At 46.0% G+C, this 19300-nt stretch overlaps 1 protein-coding gene across 7 annotated transcripts in view; it reads right to left on the reverse strand.

Annotated features, from left to right (window-relative positions):
* Nucleotides 1-19300, reverse strand: part of LOC106577658 (neuralized-like protein 4) — a 34143-nt gene that overhangs the window by 2677 nt on the left and 12166 nt on the right. The window contains exons 6-29 of one of the 7 annotated variants that reach the window (XM_082965165.1): nucleotides 18917-19028; nucleotides 18292-18380; nucleotides 18126-18198; nucleotides 15393-15666; nucleotides 14845-15026; nucleotides 11521-11606; nucleotides 11142-11304; nucleotides 10727-10934; nucleotides 10541-10617; nucleotides 10334-10412; nucleotides 9938-10107; nucleotides 9481-9609; nucleotides 9235-9380; nucleotides 8826-9044; nucleotides 8489-8587; nucleotides 8085-8228; nucleotides 7015-7185; nucleotides 6706-6864; nucleotides 5867-6046; nucleotides 1359-1452; nucleotides 1148-1255; nucleotides 880-1024; nucleotides 447-559; nucleotides 16-208 (exon numbers count right to left, since the gene is read on the reverse strand). In XM_082965165.1, coding sequence (XP_082821291.1) covers nucleotides 16-208; nucleotides 447-559; nucleotides 880-1024; nucleotides 1148-1255; nucleotides 1359-1452; nucleotides 5867-6046; nucleotides 6706-6864; nucleotides 7015-7185; nucleotides 8085-8228; nucleotides 8489-8587; nucleotides 8826-9044; nucleotides 9235-9380; nucleotides 9481-9609; nucleotides 9938-10107; nucleotides 10334-10412; nucleotides 10541-10617; nucleotides 10727-10934; nucleotides 11142-11304; nucleotides 11521-11606; nucleotides 14845-15026; nucleotides 15393-15666; nucleotides 18126-18198; nucleotides 18292-18380; nucleotides 18917-19028 — 3413 coding nt within the window. Of the gene's footprint in view, nucleotides 1-15; nucleotides 209-446; nucleotides 560-879; nucleotides 1025-1147; nucleotides 1256-1358; nucleotides 1453-5866; nucleotides 6047-6705; nucleotides 6865-7014; nucleotides 7186-8084; nucleotides 8229-8488; nucleotides 8588-8825; nucleotides 9045-9234; nucleotides 9381-9480; nucleotides 9610-9931; nucleotides 10108-10333; nucleotides 10413-10525; nucleotides 10618-10726; nucleotides 10938-11141; nucleotides 11305-11520; nucleotides 11607-14826; nucleotides 15027-15392; nucleotides 15667-18125; nucleotides 18199-18291; nucleotides 18381-18916; nucleotides 19029-19300 lie in introns of all 7 variants that reach the window. The other 6 variants (XM_082965164.1, XM_082965162.1, XM_082965159.1 and 3 more) reach the window with 6 other exon arrangements.

Consider the following 19300-nt stretch of genomic DNA (forward strand, 5'->3'; position numbering starts at 1 on the left):
GAGTGACACACGTACTGCACTTTGGGGGCGAACATCTCCAGGCCGGAGTAGCGCATGGTGGGGGACAGCTGAACCCGGGGCACCTCCCGGTCCCGGTCTCGTTCCCTGTCCCTGTCAGGGAGGCTGTTGCTGCTGTTCTCCTCTGGCTCACTGTAGCCGTTAGGACCCTCCGTCTTCACCGGAGACACAGAGAAGATGGACGACGTCCCTGAAACACCAAGACAACACGGTTTAGTTCATTTACAACACCCTCAACATTCTTTAATCATGAGTGGAAATGGTTCTGGAAATCGACCACGTTTTTCAAAAGGCTAGAAATGCGGTTATTGCTTTCGGAGAGAAACAACAGTTTGAGGTGATATGCTCATCAAAATAAGCAACCTGTGGTCAATTCACAATCGTTTGTTGGTCCAAAAGTGGATAAGGAAATAAATCTTGTGCCGTACCAGAGAGCAGCTGGGCATGGTCCAGTGTGCGTCTGAGGGCCCCTACGCTGGTGCCGGCGTAGGCTATGTGCCACTTCTTAAACGAATTGGACACCTCACAGTGGGGCTTGATCCTGCAGGCAGGGAGAACACACACACCAAGATTATAGATAACCCCTCTACCTGAGTCCTATGACATTGTTCAAAGACAGTTTTCAAAGCTTTACTGTATACTATTTTTACTTTCATTCTCCCCTTCTCTCGCCAAGGTGAGAATAAGTAATTAAGTAATTTGTTAATTGAACTGGATAAAACTAATTCAGGCTGATTAATTGGACGTGAAGAGCACAGTGACTGATGTTAAGAGTGATTGGTTGAACATTGTTCACACCACAGTGTGATTGGATGAAGACAGTTTTTGAAGCCCACTGATTGGCTGTCTGTAACCTCTGACCTCAGAGCGAAGCGGCACCAGCCAAAGGGCAGGGCGTAGTCTCGGGGGGGCTCCCCTCTCTTGCAGTAGGACTCGTCCCCCCGCAGCTTGTGGCATGACTCACAGTAACACAGGTTATACTTGGCATCCTCGTTGAAGTAACCATCTGAGAGAGATGATAGGGGGAAGGGGCAGAGAGAGGGAGAAAAAATCTAAATATGGAGAAGTTATGATTAAGTCAGAGAGAGAGAGCAGCACACAAAGACAGTAGTGTGTGTGTGTTCTTCACCTGGCAGTGTCAGCAGGTCCTTGAAGCGCGAGCACAGGGCCTGGTACTCACAGGTCTTGTTGGGGTTGACCTCTGAATGGGGCGTCCAGCACACACTCTCTTTGATCCCTGGAGGTCAGATGTCAAAGGTTAGCACTGGTTCAGCCCAGAGCCACAGATTTAAAAGGGTCTGTATAGAGTTGCCAATGTCGTCATGCTCTCCTCCTCTCACCATCAACCATGTCCGCCTTCTCCATGTCGCCCTGGCAATGCGCTTCGCCGCTCTCCCCTCCCACGGTCGACACGTTGTTGGTCACTATGGTAACCTGCCACGACAACGACATCAGAGGGTGTCACTGAATTCTCTCGGCCCCTGGTGCCAGACAGATTATGTAGTCCCAGGCCAGGCAACAGATTATTAAACCGGTCTGGTGGGAGGGCTGGGATTACGCAGTTAAACACCTACCCAGGACGGAGCATCTAAATGAGATTGGGATTATGACTGTTACACTGTGTAACTTTAGCCAGATGGAGGTATTTCAGGATTAAAGGTCATAGAGCAAAAGACTAGCAGATTAGCATTTCTAGCTACTGCTCTAAAAGTGGCCCTGAGTAGGACTGAGTCCCAAATCAAACTTTGTCACATGCGCCGAATACAACAATTGTAGACCTTACAGTGAAAGGGTTACTTACAAGCCCTTAACCAACAGTGCAGTTCAAGAAGAGTTAAGAAAATATTTACCAAATAAACTAAAGCAAAAAATAAATAATAAAAAGTTACACAATAACGAGGCTATATATGGGGGTACCGGTATCGAGGCTACAGGTTAGAGGTAATTTGTACATGTTGGTGGGGGTGAAGTGACTATGCATAGATAATAAACAGCGAGTAGCAGCAGGTACAAAACAAATGGGGGGGGGGTCAATGTAATGGTCCAGTGGCCATTTGATTAATTGTTCAGCAGTGTTATGGCTTGGGGGTAGAAGCTGTTAAGGAGCCTTTTGGTCCTAGACTTGGCGCTCTGGTACCGCTTGCCATGCGGTAGCAGAGAAAACAGTCTATGACTTGGGTGATTGGAGTCCCTGGCAATTTTATGGGCTTTCCTCTGACACCGCTTATTACAGTTGAAGTCGGAGGTTTACATACACCTTAGCCAAATACATTTAAACTCAGTTTCACAATTCCTGACATGTAATCCTCGTAAAACTTCCCTGTTTTAGGTTAGTTAGGATCACCACTTTATTTTAAGAATGTGAAATGTCAGAATAATAGTAGAGAGAATGATTTATTTCAGCTTTTATTTCTTGCATCACATTCCCAGTGGGTCAGAAGTTTACATACACTCAATTAGTATTTGGTAGAATTAACTTTAAATTGTTTAACTTGGGTCAAACATTTCGGGTAGCCTTCCACAAGCTTCCCACAATAAGTTGGGTGAATTTTGGCCCATTCCTCCTGACAGAGCTGGTGTAACTGAATCAGGTTTGTAGGCCTCCTTGCTCGCACACGCTTCTTCAGTTCTGCCCACAAATTTTCTATTGGATTGAGGTCAGGGCTTTGTGATGGCCACTCCAAAACCTTGACTTTGTTGTCCTTAAGCCATTTTGCCACAATTTTGGAAGTATGCTTGGAGTCATTGTCCATTTAGAAGATCCATTTGCGACCAAGCTTTAACTTCCTGACTGATGTCTTGAGACATTGCTTCAATATATCCACATAATTGTCCTTACTCATGATGCCATCTATTTTGTATAGTGCACCAGTCCCTCTTGCAACAAAGCACCCGCACAACATGATGCTGCCACCCCCGTGCTTCACGGTTGGGATGGTGTTCTTCAGCTTGCAAGCATCCCCCTTTTTCCTCCAAACATAACGATGGTCATACAGTTCTATTTTTGTTACATCAGGCCAGAGGACATTTCTCCAAAAAGTACTATCTTTGTCCCCATGTGCAGTTGCAAACCGTAATCTGGCTTTTTTATGGCGGTTTTGGAGCAGTGGCTTCTTCCCTGCCGAGCGGCCTTTCAGGTTGTGTCGATATAGGACTTGTTTTACAGTTGTCAGAAGTTTACATTCACTAAGCTGACTGTGCCTTTTAAACAGCTTGGAAAATTTCAGAAAATTATGTCATGGCTTTAGAAGCTTCTGATAGGCTAATTGACAAAATTTAAGTCAATTGGAGGTATACCTGTGGATGTATTTCAAGGCCTACCTTCAACCTCAGTGCCACTTTGCGTGACATCATGGGAAAATCAAAAGAAAATCAGCCAAGACCTCAAAAGAAATTGTAGACCTCCACAAGTCTGGTTCATCCTTGGGAGCAATTTCCAAATGCCTGCATGTACCATGTTCATCTGTACAAACAATAGTACACAAGTATAAACACCATGGGACCACGCAGCATTCATACCGCTCAGGAAGGAGACGCATTCTGTGTCCTAGAGATAAACATACTTTGGTGCGAAAAGTGCAAATCAATCCCAGAACAATAGCAAAAGACCTTGTGAAGATGCTGGAGGAAACAGGTACAAAAGTATCTATATCCACAGTAAAACAAGTCCTACAGTGAGGGAAAAAGGTATTTGATCCCCTGCTGATTTTGTACGTTTGCCCACTGACAAAGAAATGATCAGTCTATAATTTTAATGGTAGGTTTATCTGAACAGTGAGAGACAGAATAACAACAAAAATATCCAGAAAAACGCACGTCAAAAATGTTATAAATTGATTTGCATTTTAATGAGGGAAGTAAGTATTTGTCCCCCTCTCAATCAGAAAGATTTCTGGCTCCCAGGTGTCTTTTATACAGGTAACGAGCTGAGATTAGGAGCACACTCTTATAGGGAGTGCTCCTAATCTCAGCTTGTTACCTGTATAAAAGACACCTGTCCACAGAAGCAATCAATCCATCAGATTCCAAACTCTCCACCATGGCCAAGACCAAAGAGCTCTCCAAGGATGTTAGGGACAAGATTGTAGACCTACACAAGGCTGGAATGGGCTACAAGACCAATGCCAAGCAGCTTGGTGAGAAGGTGAAAACAGTTGGTGCGATTATTCGCAAATGGAAGAAACACAAAAGAACTGTCAATCTCCCTCGGCCTGGGGCTCCATGCAAGATCTCACCTTGTGGAGTTGCAATGATCATGAGAACGGTGAGGAATCAGCCCAGAATTACACGGGAGGATCTTGTCAATGATCTCAAGGCAGCTGGGACCATAGTCACCAAGAAAACAATTGGTAACACACTACGCCGTGAAGGACTGAAATCCTGCAGCGCCCGCAAGGTCCCCCTGCTCAAGAAAGCACATATACATGCCCGTCTGAAGTTTGCCAATGAACATCTGAATGATTCAGAGGACAACTGGGTGAAAGGGTTGTGGTCAGATGAGACCAAAATGGAGTTCTTTGGCATCACCTCAACTCACCTTGTTTGGAGGAGGAGGAATGCTGCCTATCACCCCAAAAATACCATCCCCACCGTCAAACGTGGAGGTGGAAACATTATGCTTTGGGGGTGTTTTTCTGCTAAGGGGACAGGACAACTTCACCGCATCAAAGGGACGATGGACGGGGCCATGTACCGTCAAATCTTGGGTGAGAACCTCCTTCCCTCAGCCAGGGCATTGAAAATGGGTCGTGGATGGGTATTCCAGCATGACAATGACCCAAAACACATGGCCAAGGCAACAAAGGAGTGGCTCAAGAAGAAGCACATTAAGGTCCTGGAGTGGCCTAGCCAGTCTCCAGACCTTAATCCCATAGAAAATCTGTGGAGGGAGCTGAAGGTTCGAGTTGCCAAACGTCAGCCTCGAAACCTTAATGACTTGGAGAAGATCTGCAAAGAGGAGTGGGACAAAATCCCTCCTGAGATGTGTGCAAACCTGGTGGCCAACTACAAGAAATGTCTGACCTCTGATTGCCAACAAGGGTTTTGCCACCAAGTACTAAGTCATGTTTTGCAGAGGGGTCAAATACTTATTTCCCTCATTAAAATGCAAATCAATTTATAACATTTTTGACATGCGTTTTTCTGGATTTTGTTGTTGTTATTCTGTCTCTCACTGTTCAAATAAACCTACCATTAAAATTATAGACTGATCATTTCTTTCAGTGGGAAAACGTACAAAATCAGCAGGGGATCAAATACTTTTTTCCCCCACTGTATATCGACATAACCTGAAAGGCCACTCAGCAAGGAAGAAGCCACTGCTCCTAAACCACCATAAAAAAAGCCAGATTACGGTTTGCAACTGCACATGGGGACAAAGATTGTACTCTTTGGAGAAATGTCTGATGCTACAAAAATAGAACTGTTTGGCCATATTGACCATCGTTATGTTTGTAGCGCCTTACGGTCAGATGCCGAGCAGTTGCCATACCAGGCGGTGATGCAACCGGACAGGATCCAAAGTGGTACCCTATTCCCTATATAGTGTGCTACCAGAGCCCAATAGTGCACTACTTTTGACCAGGCTCTGGTAGCACACTATATAGGGAATAGGGTGCTATTTTGGATGCAAACCATGACTACCAGTCTGTTTGTGTAGAAGTAGAGAGCCCAGGCCGGATTTACAGTAGGCTCAGAGGTCTACCTGGACGGTGGGCCGGTTTTCCACTGACTTCTCATCATTAAATCATGTCAACAGCTTTCTTTTTCCAGGTAGACGTTTCTTAACTTCCTCAACCTCTAAAATGATTCTGACGGTTTGGAATGGGAGTGGGGGGTCGAGACGTACCTGTTCACACTGTCCGTATAGGTCTACGAGGGGGTAGCATGGCATAGGGATATCCTGGGCTGCTACTCCCTGGTCCATACCGTTCACATAAAGGTGCAGACAGCTGTTCCCATCCACCAGCAGACCCAGGACTGTACCCTCTGGACATGTGTCCAGGTTAGGACCATAGTTCTCACAGATCTGATGGGGAGGAGTGGAGCAGGGGATGAAGACGGGAAGAGAAGGGAGGTGAAGTGATGGAGGGAAAGAGAGAAGAGGGAGAGATCTCCATTAAGCTTTGTGTTGCGTTCGTCTTGCTATCTGTACCTTGAGAGTGTGCGTGTACCTTGAGTGCGTGCGCAGTGTTCCCCTAGAATTTAATGCAGTAGCTGTGGCAGAGAGAGCGGAGGGGACCTTCTCACAGTCGTACAACAAAACTTAAGGTGACTTTTTTTTCAACTCAAATGCATGAAAATTAAAAAATGTCTCCTTCTTTGAAACTCAAGGACAGTTGAATTGTATCTCTGGATCTCAATAACATCACCAGCCACTTCTATATTAACCGCAAAAATTATTTCACTGGCAGAAGGTTCCTGTATCTTAACAGGGTTGGTTACACTTCCAGGATTACAAGCTCGTTAGCTAGTTACCTTGGAGGTTTCTCGGATGATCTGATGAGAATCTGAGGAAGATATTTAACTTGTTGTACCTTGTAACGCTGATCTTTAAAGCTCACCTTGGCAGAATGATTTAAAGATATATTTTTGTATTTGCAGTGGCGGCAATGACTTAGCAGCGGCGGTGTGCCGCTGCAAAATGAACATGGGGAAAACACTGACGTGTGTGTGTGTGCGCAGTACCTTCAGTGAGTTGTGGAAGACAGAGTCTCTCTGCAGCAGCCACACAGAGCGTTTCAGACAGCACGCAGTGGAGGGAAAGTTGAGGCGGTCTGGGGAGTGGCCTATCACCCCTAGCGACAGGGACGACGTCCACGACGCGTTCAGGCGGTCGATCTGAAACTATGGCAACATTGATAGTCGAAATGTCATCACAAACTATGGCGACAGAATGCAGTATAAAATATTGTGTCCCTATACAACAATTAAACACCCCCTAGGCAATCAAATCCTGACACACACACCCTTAACCCCACCAGTCACACACAGTACCTGGAACAGTTGTTGTCGGGGCAGGGGTTGTGCTGTGACTAGGAGGCCCTGGTTGTAGCTGGAGACACGGGCCGCCGTCAGGTTCTGATGGGACAGCTGGATATTCTTCCCATGGTTCTCCAGGAAGGCCATGACTGTGTTGGGCGCCAGGGCCGGCTCACCACCCTCAACCTGGTGGATGGAGAGAGGAGATAGAAAGGGGGGAGGAGAGAGATGGAGAGTGAGATGGAGAGATGAAACAAACTGTATTTTTTTACTGCTGTTGCCTTAGATCAATTCACACATATACACTGAGTGTACAAAACATTAGGAACACCTGCTCTTTCCATGACATAGACTGACCAGGTGAATCCAGGTGAAAGCTATGATCCCTTATTGATGTCACCTGTTAAATCCACTTCAATCAGTGTAGATGAAGGGGAGGAGACAGGGTAAAGAAGGATTTTTAAGCCTTGAGACAATTTTGAAATGGATTATGCATGGTGCCATTCAGAGCGTGAATGGGCAAGATAAAAGAGTTAAGTGCCGTAGAACAGGCTATGGTAGTATGTGCCAGTCGCACTGGTTTCTGTTAAGAACTGTAACGCTGCTGAGTTTCACGCTCAAGAGTTTCCCGTGTCTATCAAGAATGGTCCACCACCGAAAGGACATCCAGCCAACTTGACAACTGTGGAAAGAGTTGGAGTTAACATGGGCCATCATCCCTGTGGAACGCTTTCGACACCTTGTAGAGTCCATGCCCCGACGAATTGAGGCTGTTCTGAGGGCAAAAGGGGTTGCAACTCAGTATTAGGAAGGTGTTCCTAATGTTTTGTACACAGTGTATTTAACCACCTACGGAGCAATTTCAGGTTTCCTACTGTACTTTGAGATGCTTGCATGACAAAAGCGGAGAAATAAAAATTCCACACATTTTCTTACTTTAGACACAAAGTCTAACATTGTCGTTGTCAAGCTATAATCACTAAAGATCCAGGCGAAAGCATATCATCCACCGGTCCCCTCCTTCCCTCACCTTTCTCCTATCCCCCTTCTCCCTCTATCCCTCCATCCCCACACCCGTGTCTCACCGGCGTGCGGTCCTCCTCTCCTTCGCTGCAGCTGTCTGAGGAGAGGGAGGGGGCCTTGACGCTCCCTGCGTCCTCCAGCACCGACGAACTGACGATGGACACCGCCGTCACACGACCATACAGGTCCAACACTGCATACACGTTCTATAGATAGGGGAGAGAGGTGGGGTGGTAGTAAAACAAGGAAAATTGGGACATTTCACCGGTCCCAAGGAAATAGGCTATTTTAGGCTTAGGTTTACAATTAGGGTAAGGAGTTAGGGCTAGGGGTTAAAGTAAATAGGATTTTGAATGGGAATACATTTTTTGGTCCCCACAAGGATAGGAAAACAATTGTGCGTGTGAATTGAACAAGTATGACGTGTGTATGAGAGAACTGTTGTACGTTCATGAAGTGTGTGTACCTTGGCTACAGCGGTGGCAGCTGGTCCCATGTCCTCTCCGTCGATAAGGACGTGCATGGTGTCATCGCTGCATCTCTTCACCCCGACGCGGTTACCCACCTACACACACACAATACAGAATCCAACTCAGGCACCAAATGTAGTACCTACTTATCTTTTCATCACAATCCTTCTATCCATTCCATATGCACTAATGTTTATAGTCTCCATCTTTCAATCCCAACCAGATGTTCCCTCCCACTCTTTCTTTCATTGTTTCTCTCTGTGCAACAAATGACAAAATAAGTACAGAGTATTGATTCAACAGAGCTTTGGAATCCAACGCCCTGTCTCTCACCATCAGTCTGTCCAGGGAGGCGCCGTAGTTCTGTCTCTGCAGGAGCCCGTTGCGTCTGACCTCTGACCCGGCTAGCAGCCAGGTGACCTTGGACCGGAGCTGTGTGAGGGAGGGAGACAGGCCTGACATGGGGCAGGAGGGCAGCTCTGGAGGGGCTAGGGTTGTCAGACCCATGTGGAGGGAACCAGACCACTGGTCATCCACCTCGTCTATCTTCACCTGGGTGGGTGGAGGGGACAATAATACAACGTCATTAATGAATGTTATGTGCGCACACACACACACACACACACACACACACACACACACACACACACACACACACACACACACACACACCAGATGAATCAAGTGTTACGAAAATTGAGCGGTCTGATTGCATCTGTATAGATAACAGAGCACTACTCACCTCAAACAGTTCGTCTGTTTTGAGTTCCTTGGCGCTGAAGACGATGGCGTGTGCGTATCCTCCCACCCTGACGGCCTGGCAGCCATCTCCCAGCAGAACCACATTCTTACCATGCTTACTGTGGAGCCGGTGGGCCACGCCTGCCACTACGCACGCACGGAAGGAGGAGAGATGTGAGCCTGTCTGTCGTTCAACAACTTATTTAGATTCATAGCCTGAGAGAAAAATGACACACGCGGTCAGTACCTGGGGAGTGTACGGGGAAACTCTTCTCTGTGATGTTGCTGGTACACAGACTGTTATCCTGAGGGCCAGAGGAACTGGTGATGGACACCTGGACACACTGACCATATAAGTCTATCACCGCATACACCTCTGATGAAAGGAGGGAGGGAGAGAGAGAGAGGAAAGAGGGGTTGTCCAAGTTCACCATATATTTGGAAAGTGAAGACGCTTGACAAAGAGATCTGAGTGAGACTAGCCTTGATAGATACAAGTTGAAATATTAAACAAAATAGCATTGAGATTTGAGCTGTTAGGTGGATTTATTCAGAGACACTTCTACCATCTGGCTACAAGGTGTATAGTACACACCCATCAGCTCCAATTGAAAATCAGTTCATGAGCCTTTAGTCCCCGACCCCTCGCCCATGTATGGGGTCGTAATAACAGGTTTATGATCACTGGTTCCATTCACCTTTACCTGGCGGCAGCCCGGTGCAGGCCACTCCCTGGTCCACCCCGTTGATGTAGTAGTGAAGGTCGCCGGTGGCCGAGCGCATCATGCCGATCCTACTGCCCGTGGTCAGAGTGTCCAGGTCACAGCCGTAGTTGTTACGCATAGTGTTGCCGTCCTGCATGATGGCCGTGCCACTGGGGAGGGGGGGGTGAAAGGGAGTTCAAATGAAACTTGGTTTATTTCATGCACAAGGCAGAGGAAGGTATTCCCTTAGAAGTTTCTTAGTGAGATCCACTGTAGCAGATGGATACAACAGTAGGATTCGATAACAGTAGACTGAATCTAATCTATGTTTCAAAATCATTCATTTAGAATGGTTAAGCACTGAAACAGACACAAAACAGACCCCCCCCCCCTTACCTAAGCATCCAGGTATCGTAGTCTATATCCGTCATGGTGTTGGGAAACTCCAGCTCTTCTGGCCTGATAGCAGTCACACCTGGACAGAACACACACACACACACACACGGACAAACATGTATCACTCCACTGCAGTGTGTGTGGATAGGGCTGTGTGAGAAGGTCGAGAGGGGTAAAATAAAAACGCCTTACCTGCCATTATCTTACCTGCTTCTATTGACCCCGACCAACGGTCCACCATCTTCTGAATGACTATCTCAAAGAGCTCTCCGTCTCGAAGGCACCTGACAATGGACAACACACAGTCAGGACACGCACAAACACATGTGTGTGTGGACCTTCTGACCTGTTGGAGATGACGCGTGTGTGTGTGTGGGCGCGCGTCACACTGACCTATTAGAGATGACGATGGCGTCGTTGAACTCGGATCGACAGTTCTGTCTGAGGGCGGTGCGCCCCCCGTTGGTAATTACCGCGTTAGTGCCGTGCAGCTGGTGGAAGCGCAGGTCGTTGGCACTGTTGCCCCCGGCGACCGAGCATGGGCTGCTGGGCGACATGACGGTGGGGCCCTCCGAGCTGTCCTCAGGGAGAGGGGGGAGGTCTGCTAGAGAGGGGAGAAACGGTTGAGGATGGTTGTTGAGGCAAAGCTAGTTGGATGAGGATATTCACATACCATCTACAGATACAGTCCATGTCTTCAGTATACAACGTGGTTCCAAAACCTTTCTGATCTGACGCACTTGAAACTTCTGGAATCGTCTTAGGAACCTATTTCAACCCCCCCACCCCCCCCCCCCACCCCGCTCACCCACGTCGTCCATGATGGTGGCCTGTGCGGCCTGGCCGTAGAGGTCCACCACAGCGTAGACGCTGGGTGGGACGTTCCACGCCGCCGGGCCCTGTGCCACCCCGTTCACAAAGAAGTGGAGGCTCCCGTCCTCCTTACGCACCACGCCCACTGTGTCCCCCGCCTGGAAAAAGAGAGACAGTGGTCAGAGAGAAGGAGATGAAGCACACAGCAACAGGTGATACGTGTGAGAAGTACAATAGCATGTAAGTGTTGATAGTGACTGAGAAGGAGTGAAAGACAGAGCAGGAACAGGACAGAGAGCGAGAGGGTGGGAAATAGGCAGGGGGGGTAGAGTTGAATATTTTAAGGACGACTGTAAAGTATGTCTCCCACTCACTTTGAGTCGGTCCAGGTTGTGTCCGTACTCGTCCAGTATGGTGGTTCCATTGTGCATCACCCCATTTCCTGTCATCATCCAAGTCCCTGGGACACAAAACCAGAACATCAGTCAACCTACAACAAAACTTCAGTCAACCTTCAGTCAACCTGCAGTACAAGTCAAAAGTTGACACACCTACTCATTACAATGTTTGTCTTTATTTTTACTATTTTCTACATTGTAGAATAATAGTGAAGAAATCATTACAATGATATAACACATATGGAATCATGTAGTAATCAACAACAAAAAGTGTTAAACAAATCCAATTACATTCTGTATTTGAGATTCTTCAAAGTAGCCACACTTTGCCTTGACAGCTTTGCACACTCTTGGCATTCTCTGGAATAAATTTCAATTAACAGGTGTGCCTTGTTAAAAAGTTAATTTGTGGAATTTCTTTACTTCTTAATGCGTTTGAGCTAATCAGTTGTGGTATACAGAAGATAGCCCTATTTGGTAAAAGACCAAGTCCATATTATGGCAAGAACAGCTCAAATAAGCAAAGAGACAGTCCATCATTACTTTAAGACATGAAGGTCAGTCAATACGGAAAATGTCAAGAACTTTGAACGTTTCTTCAAGTGCAGTCTCATGAGGACTGCCACAGGAAAGGAAGACCCAGAGTTACCTCTGCGGCAGAGGATAAGTTCATTAGAGTTACCAGTCTTGGAAATTGCAGCCAAATAAATGCCTAACAGAGTTCAAGTAACAGACATCTCAACATCAACTGTTCAGAGGAGACTGCGTGGTTAAGGCCTTCATGGTCAAATTGCTGCAAATAAACCACTACTAAAGGACACCAATAAGAGACTTGCTTGGGCCAAGAAACAAGAGCAATGGACATTAGACCTGTGGAAATCTGTCCTTTGGTCTAATGAGTCCAAATTTGAGATTTTTGGTTCCAACCGCTGTGTCTTTGTGAGATGCAAAGTAGGTGAACAGGTGATCTCCCCATGTGTCATTCCCACCGTGAAGCATGGAGGTGGTGTGACAGTGCTTTGCTGGTGACACTGTCAGTGATTTATTTAGAATTCAAGGCACACTTAACCTCTCTTGGGTAGGGGGCAGTATTTTGACGTCCGGATAAAGAAGGTGCCCAGAGTAAACTGCCTGCTACTCAGTCCCAGAAGCTAAGATATGCATATTATTAGTATATTTGGATAGAAAACACTCTGATGTTTCTACAACTGTTTGAATGATGTCTGTGAGTATAACAGAACTCATATGGCAGGCAAACACCAGATAAAAAATCCAACCAGGAAGTGGGAAATCTGATGTTTGTAGTTTTTCAAGTGATTCCCTATCCATTATACAGTGTCTGTGGGGTCATTTTGCACTTCCTAAGGCTTCCACTAGATGTCAACAGTCTTAAGAACATTGTTTCATGCTTCTACTGTGAATGGGGAGAGAATAAGAGCCATTGGAATCAGATGACTGAGAAAATGACATGAGCTCAATCGCGCTTACTCATGTGAGAGTTAGCTGTGTTCCTTTTCATTTCTGAAGACAAAAGGAATCGTCCGGTTGGAATATTATGGAAGATTTATGATAAAAACATCCTAAAGATTGATTATTTTCATTGTTTGACATGTTTATACGAAGTGTAATATAACTTTTTGGACTTCGTCTCAACTCACTGCGCGAGTACAGTGGATTTGGATTACTCGACTGAACGTGCGAACAAAATGGAGGTATTTGGACATAAAGGATGGACTTTATCGAACAAAACTAACATTTATTCTGGAACTGGGAGTGCATTCCGATGAAGATCATCAAAGGTAAGTGAATATTTATAATGTAATTTTTATCATTTCTGTTGACTCCAAAATAGCGGGTATCTGTATGACTTGTTTTGATATCTGAGCGCTGTACTCAGATTATTGCAAGTTTGCTTTCGCCGTAAAGCTTTTTTGAAATCTGACACGCTTCTCCTTAATGCAACCGCTGTATCTATAATTCTTTGAATAACAGTTGAATATTTTATCAACGTTTATGATGAGTATTTCTGTAAATTGATGTGCTCATTCACCGGGAGTTTTGGGAGGCAAAACATTTCTGAACATTACACGCCAATGTAAAATGGGGTTTTTGGATATAAATATGAACTTTATCGAGCAAAACATACATGTATTGTGTAACATGAAGTCCTATGAGTGCCATCTGATGAAGATCATCAAAGGTTAGTGATTAATTTTAGCTGTATTTCTGGTTTTTGTGACGCCTCTCCTTGCTTGGAAAATGGCTGTGTGGTTTTTCTTGTCTAGGCGGTGTCCTAACATAATCTAATGTTATGCTTTCCCCGTAAAGCCTTTTTGAAATCGGACAATGTGGTTGGATTAACAAGAAGTGTATCTTTAAAATGGGATATAATAGTTGTATGTTTGAGAAATTTGAATTATGAGATTTTTGTTGTTTTTAATTTTCCGCCCTGCTATTTCACTGGCTGTTGAATAGTGTGTCCCACATACCCCAGAGAGGTTAACCAGCACAGCTACCACAGCATTCTGCAGCAATACACCATCCCATCTGGTTTGTGCTTAGTGGGATTATCATTTGTTTTTCAACAGGACAATGACCCAAAACACACCTCCAGGCTGCGTAAGGGCCATTTGACCAAGAAGGAGTGATGGAGTGCTGCATCAGATGACCTGGCCTCCACAATCCCCCAACCTCAACCAAATTGAGATGGTTTGGGATTAGTTGGGCCGCAGAGTGAAGAAAAAGCAGCCAACAAGTTCTTAGCATTTGTGGGAACTCCTTCAAGACTGTTGGAAAAGCATTCCAGGTGAAGCTGGTTGACAGAATGCCAAGAGTGTGCAAAGCTGTCATCAAGGCAAAGGTTGGCTTCTTTGAAGAATCTAAAATATTTTGATTTGGTTTAACACTTTTTTGGTTACTACATGATTCCATATGTGTTATTTCATAGTTTTGATGTCTTCACTATAATTCTACAATTTAGAAAATAGTAAAAATAAACCCTTGAACGACTGTACAAACACATCAGTCAACTTACAACAAAACCAGTACATCAGTCAAACTACAACAAAATCATCAAATCAGTCAATCCACAGCCCTTTCCAAACATTGTTTGAGTATGGAAAATTAGATTAATCAAGCCCCCATCCTCTAATCCTGGGAGGATTAGAAGGGTCTGAGGTGGAAACTCAACCTAGCCTAAAATAAGGCTAGTTGGGCCTACTAGTGTATTGCTTTCAGATAAGTAACCCTGCTAGGGGGGCAGGAGTAAGAGGTTGGTATTACCTGATTGGTTGGTATTACCTGAGCGCAGGTTGGTCATGGTGGAGGGCAGCTGCAGGTAGGCGGGGTTGTGCGTGGTCACGCCAATCTCGATGGAGCCCGCCCACTTGTCCACCATCTTGTCGATGCGCACCTGGAACACCTCGTTGGAGCGCAGCGGGCGGCCGCTCAAGACCACGCCGTGATTGAAGTCGTCCGTAGCACTGCCCGAGGAAAAACACACACAATAAAATGTATCTATAATATACTGTACATTATAAACTGGGTGGTTCAAGCCCTGAATGCTGATTGGCTGAAAGCAGTGGTATATCAGACCGTATGCCATGGGTATGACCCAAAAAATATTTTTGCGTCTTTAATTATGTTGGTAACCAGTTTATAATAGCAATAAGGCACCTCAGGGTTTTGTGGTATATGGCCGACATACCACGGCTAAGGGCTGTATCCTGGTACTCCTTGCGTTGTGCCTAAGAATAGCCCTTAGGTGTGGTATATTGGCCATATATATACACCACACCCCCTCGTGCCTTATTGCATCAAAATATTAGGACCATGGTTACAATACATACTGAGGGCGAAGCGCCGTCCTGCCCTCGCTGATGATGGCTGCCTTTTGGCCACAGTTGGAGTGGAAGAGGAGGCGGTCGGGAGCGTCGGGGTCCGGCGTGAGGGAGAGGGCGGGCCGGGGGCGACCAACGTCTGGCGACAGCGCCCGCATGATGGCGTTGTTGCGACGGAGGCGGTCGCTGTGGTTGTGATTGTGGACGATGGTCACCTTGACCGCCATGCCGTAGAGGTCGACCACGCCGTAGACGACGGCGGGCGTCTGGGCTGCTGCCACGCCTAGGAGGTCAAATTGAGGTTATGGACGACTTGGATGAAATGTAATGATTTGTGATAGTACGTGTTTCTCGAACTGACATTGATATTTATACATTGTATGAGGCAAAATTCCTCTGCATGACAATTACGTAAACAGTCCATCAAATGACAACAAGAACGTAAAACATAGCAAGCATTAACGATGTGCCTTTTAATAAATAATATACTCCATGCATTTTTGCTGCATTTTCAGTATCGCCATATTAATTGCAGCATCATGGTTTGCCTGTCCTTCACACTGAAAGGTTAATAACAGCTGGTGCATGAAATCTAAGGAAGTCTCTAGATTTTGCCCACCTGAAGTAGAAAATCTTATGATAAGCTGTATACCACACTATTTGCCGAGAGAGTTTTCATCTGTACTTCTCGTGGCTGTTTATTTACCACCAGTCGAGGCAAGCAACACTGAGGCATGCATGAGAGCAAGAGCTGTTCCGGACAACTCTGTGATCACGCTCTCTGTAGCCGACGTGAGTAAGACCTTTAAACAGGTCAACATTCACAAGGCCGCGGGGCCAGACAGATTACCAGGACGTGCGCTCTGGGCATGTGCGAAAAACTGGCAGGTGTCTTCACTGACATTTTCAACATGTCCCTGATTGAGTCTGTAATACCAACATGTTTCAAGCAGACCACCATAGTCCCTGTGCCCAAGAACACAAAGGCAACCTGCCTAAATGACTACAGACCCGTAGCACTCACATCCGTAGCCATGAAGTGCTTTGAAAGGCTGGTCATGGCTCATATTAACACCATTATCCCAGAAACCCTAGACCCACTCCAATTTGCATACTGCCCAAACAGATCCACAGATGATGCAATCTCTATTGCACTCCACACTGCCCTTTCCCACCTGGACAAAAGGAACAACTACATGAGAATGCTATTCATTGACTACAGCTCAGCGTTCAACACCATAGTGCCCTCAAAGCTCAGCGCTAAGCTAAGGATCCTGGGAGTAAACACCTCCCTCTACAACTGGATTCTGGACTTCCTGACGGGCCGCCCCCAGGTGGTGAGGGTAGGTAGCAACACATCCGCCACGCTGATGCTCAACACTGGAGCCCCTCAGGGGTGCGTGCTCAGTCCCCTCCTGTACTCCCTGTTCACCCACGACTGCGTGGCCAGGCACAACTCCAACACCATCATTAAGTTTGCCGATGACACAATAGCGGTAGGCCTGACCATCGACAACGACATGGCGGCCTATAGGGAGGAGGTCAGAGACCTGGCCGCGTGGTGCCAGAATAACAACCTATCCCTCAACATAAGACAAAGGAGATGATTGTGGACTACAAGAAAAGGAGGATCGAGCACGCCCCCATTCTCATCGACAGGGCTATAGTGGAGCAGGTTGAGAGCATCAAGTTCCTTCGTGTCCAAATCACCAACAAACTAACAGGATCCAAGCACACCAAGACAGTTGTAAAGAGGGCAGGACAAAGCCTATACCCACTCAGGAAACTAAAAAGATTTGGCATGGGTCCTGAGATCCTCAAAAGGTTCTACAGCTACAACATCAAGAGCATCCTGACTGGTTGCATCACTGCCTGGTACAGCAACTGCTCGGCCTCCGACCGCAAGGCACTACAGAGAGTAGTGCGTACGGCCCAGTATATCACTGGGGATAAGCTGCCTGCCATCCAGGACCCCTACACCGGGCAGTGTCAGAAGGAGGCTCTAAAAATTGTCAAAGACCCCAGCCACCCCAGTCATAGACTGTTCTCTCTACTACCACATGGCAAGCGGTGCCGGAGCGCCAAGTCTAGGACCAAAAGGCTTCTCAACAGCTTTCACCAACAAGTCATAAGACTCATGGACAGGTAATCAAATGGCTACCCGTGCTATTTGCATTGTCCCGCTCCCCCCAACCCCTCTTTTACGCTGCTGCTACTCTCCGTTTATCATATATCCAAAGTCACTTTAACCATACCTACATTTACATACTACATCAATTAGCCCGACCAACCAGTGCCCCCGCATATAGGCTACCCGGACTATCTGCATTGTGTCCCGCCACCCCCTCTTTCACACTTCTGCTACTCGCTGTTTATCATATATGCATAGTCACTTTAACCATACCTACATGTACATACTACCTCAATTAGCCTGACTAACCGGTGCCTGTTTACAGCCTCGCTACTGTTATTTTTCACTTTCTTTTTACTTCTTTACTTATCTATTGTTCACCTAATACCTATATTTTTACTTAAAAATTGCACTGTTGGTTAGGGCTTGTAAGTAAGCATTTCACTCTAAGGTCTACACCTGTTGTATTCGGAGCACGTGACAAATAAACTTTGATTTGATTAATAGCTACTCTATCAACAAACGAGTTCTTAGCGCCTCTCTCTAACACCACGCTATAGCCATTCAATCCCCCGTTACATTTACAGATGCTCCTGGCGTGTCCCTCTCACCTTGGTCGATGCCATTGATGTAGAAGTGAAGAGCTCCGCTGGCCTTGTGCATCAAGCCTATGTGATCCCCCTCCTGGAATGGAAGTCACAGAGTGTCATGGTGAAAATGATAGGGATGTGTGTGTGTGTGTGTGTGTGTGTGTGTGTGTGTGAGAAAGACACTGACCTGCAGTTCATCCAGGCTGAACTCACAGTACTCCCGACGGGTTCCCTTGCCGTTAGTCAGGATCCCACAGCCACTCATCATGATTGTACCTGGAAGGGCAAGAGAGAAAACACACACAACAAGATGTAGCCTTGAACAGTCCCTCCAGGATTTCGCTGGGATTTATTTGTGATATTGGCGGGCAAAACAAATATTTTTTCAGCGGCAATTCTGGCATTTTGCATGGCAATATGCAACGACTCAAGTTTCTTGCGAAAATGCGCTGATGAAGGAAATGGTTCGTCGACGTGTTGCTTGATCTAACCATAGTATGCGGTAAATGTGTGGTGATTGGTTGAAAATGCAAGCCCTCTTTTTGAACTGCGTTGATGGGTCAGTTTTATGCGATAAAATTGCAATGATTTAACTGTTTTATAGCAAAAATAGTGCAGTGATTGGTAAAGTTTGCAAGCCCTCGCATAACATACGGGAAATTGTTGATTTTGCAACAAAAAAAAAAATTGTAATGCAGAATCCTGGAGGGATTGATCGAACATGCGTGCAGTTTGTTGTGGAATGAATAGATCAAGTTGTATATTGGGTTAGAGCAACACTACGCTAGTGTATGTATGTATGCGTTACGTACCTGAACGCAGATTTGTCATTGTGGCTGGGTAGTCCAAGTTGTTGGGGTTGTGTGTTGTCACGCCGATCTCGATCGACCCCGACCACTTGTCCACCAGCTTATCTATGCGGATCTGTGTCACAACAGAAACCAGGGCGCATTCAGAAACTACAGGCGCAAAAGGTTTCGCAATGGAAAACGGAAACAAGCGTTTTATTGGAGAAGTTCAGGCAGTCTTTTCCCTGCTTTGGTCTATTTGGTTTCTAGTGAATTCTCTCTCTCTCTTTTAGAATACAGAAACACTTACTATTTTTCCACTATTAATCTCAAGCTGCAGTCCATCAGTCCAATGGAAAAGTTATAATCTATTCATTCACGCCCTGTGGCTGTAACATATGAATATTC

This window comes from Salmo salar, chromosome 18 (assembly GCF_965601325.2).
Source record: "Salmo salar chromosome 18, fSalSal1, whole genome shotgun sequence".
Taxonomy (NCBI): domain Eukaryota; kingdom Metazoa; phylum Chordata; class Actinopteri; order Salmoniformes; family Salmonidae; genus Salmo; species Salmo salar.